Here is a 757-nt window from a genome sequence, read left to right as displayed (position 1 = left end):
GTTGTTGGGCCGTTGTTGGGCCGTTGTTGGGCCGTTAGAGCGGCCTGTGCCGGCCCCGCTGATGGTCGCTCGCCTGACGGGAGCGGGTCGCTGCTGGCCCTGCCCTGCCCTGCCCTGCCCTGCCCTGCCCTGCCCTGTCAGCAGGTGTGTAATGCCTGCCTGCTCTGCAAGGAGAAGGTATCCAGGCTGCCCCTCCTGCGGGTGTGGAATTCCTGTCCTGTCAGAGGTGGAAGGTCTGTGTCAAGCAAGGGGAGCGAACTGCTGGGTTTGTGTGGGAGTTATTCAGTGACTAACATCAGTGTGAAGAAGCACGTTCCTTTAGAAGCAAGGATGTGTAATAAACTGAAGGAAATTACAGAAACAGGTGAGGGTTTTGTTGGTCCTCTCTTTTCCTGCTTCCCACCCAGTTTTGTTGATAGGGGTATTTAATATCTGCTTACCTCTATTACTTTGACCTCCATTGGTTAGAAAAAGCAAGACTTGTCTTCTTGGCCTTTGATAAACATTCTTGTTTTACAGTATTATTCAATCAATGCAGTACAAATATTGGAACTGAAGAAAATCTAAGTAATGGGCTCTTCCTTGGCTGCAACAGGTAGTTAGAAACAGATCCTCCTTGTGCATTCCCCTTATCATTCAGGTTTTGTGAGGAATGCAAATGTATCCTTTTCACTAGAATAAATCCACATTATTCAAATGACAACTAAGAAGGAAATATTTTATAACACTGAGTACTCAGCATTGCTGCTTTGCAAAA

At 47.2% G+C, this 757-nt stretch overlaps 1 protein-coding gene across 1 annotated transcript in view; it reads right to left on the bottom strand.

The window, feature by feature from the left end:
* Positions 1–461, bottom strand: part of NDUFV2 (NADH dehydrogenase (ubiquinone) flavoprotein 2, 24kDa) — a 13,526-nt gene extending 13,065 nt beyond the window's left edge. The window contains exon 1 of the mRNA XM_010006931.1: positions 441–461. Within this exon, the coding sequence (XP_010005233.1) occupies positions 441–461 (21 nt within the window). The remainder of the gene's footprint in view (positions 1–440) is intronic.
* Positions 462–757: the final 296 nt, after the last annotated feature.

This window comes from Chaetura pelagica, unplaced genomic scaffold (genome assembly GCF_000747805.2).
Source record: "Chaetura pelagica isolate M959 unplaced genomic scaffold, ChaPel_1.0 scaffold109, whole genome shotgun sequence".
Lineage (NCBI taxonomy): Eukaryota > Metazoa > Chordata > Aves > Apodiformes > Apodidae > Chaetura > Chaetura pelagica.
Note: the sequence above shows the minus strand (reverse complement) of the source record. Positions and strands in the feature narration are given on the sequence as shown.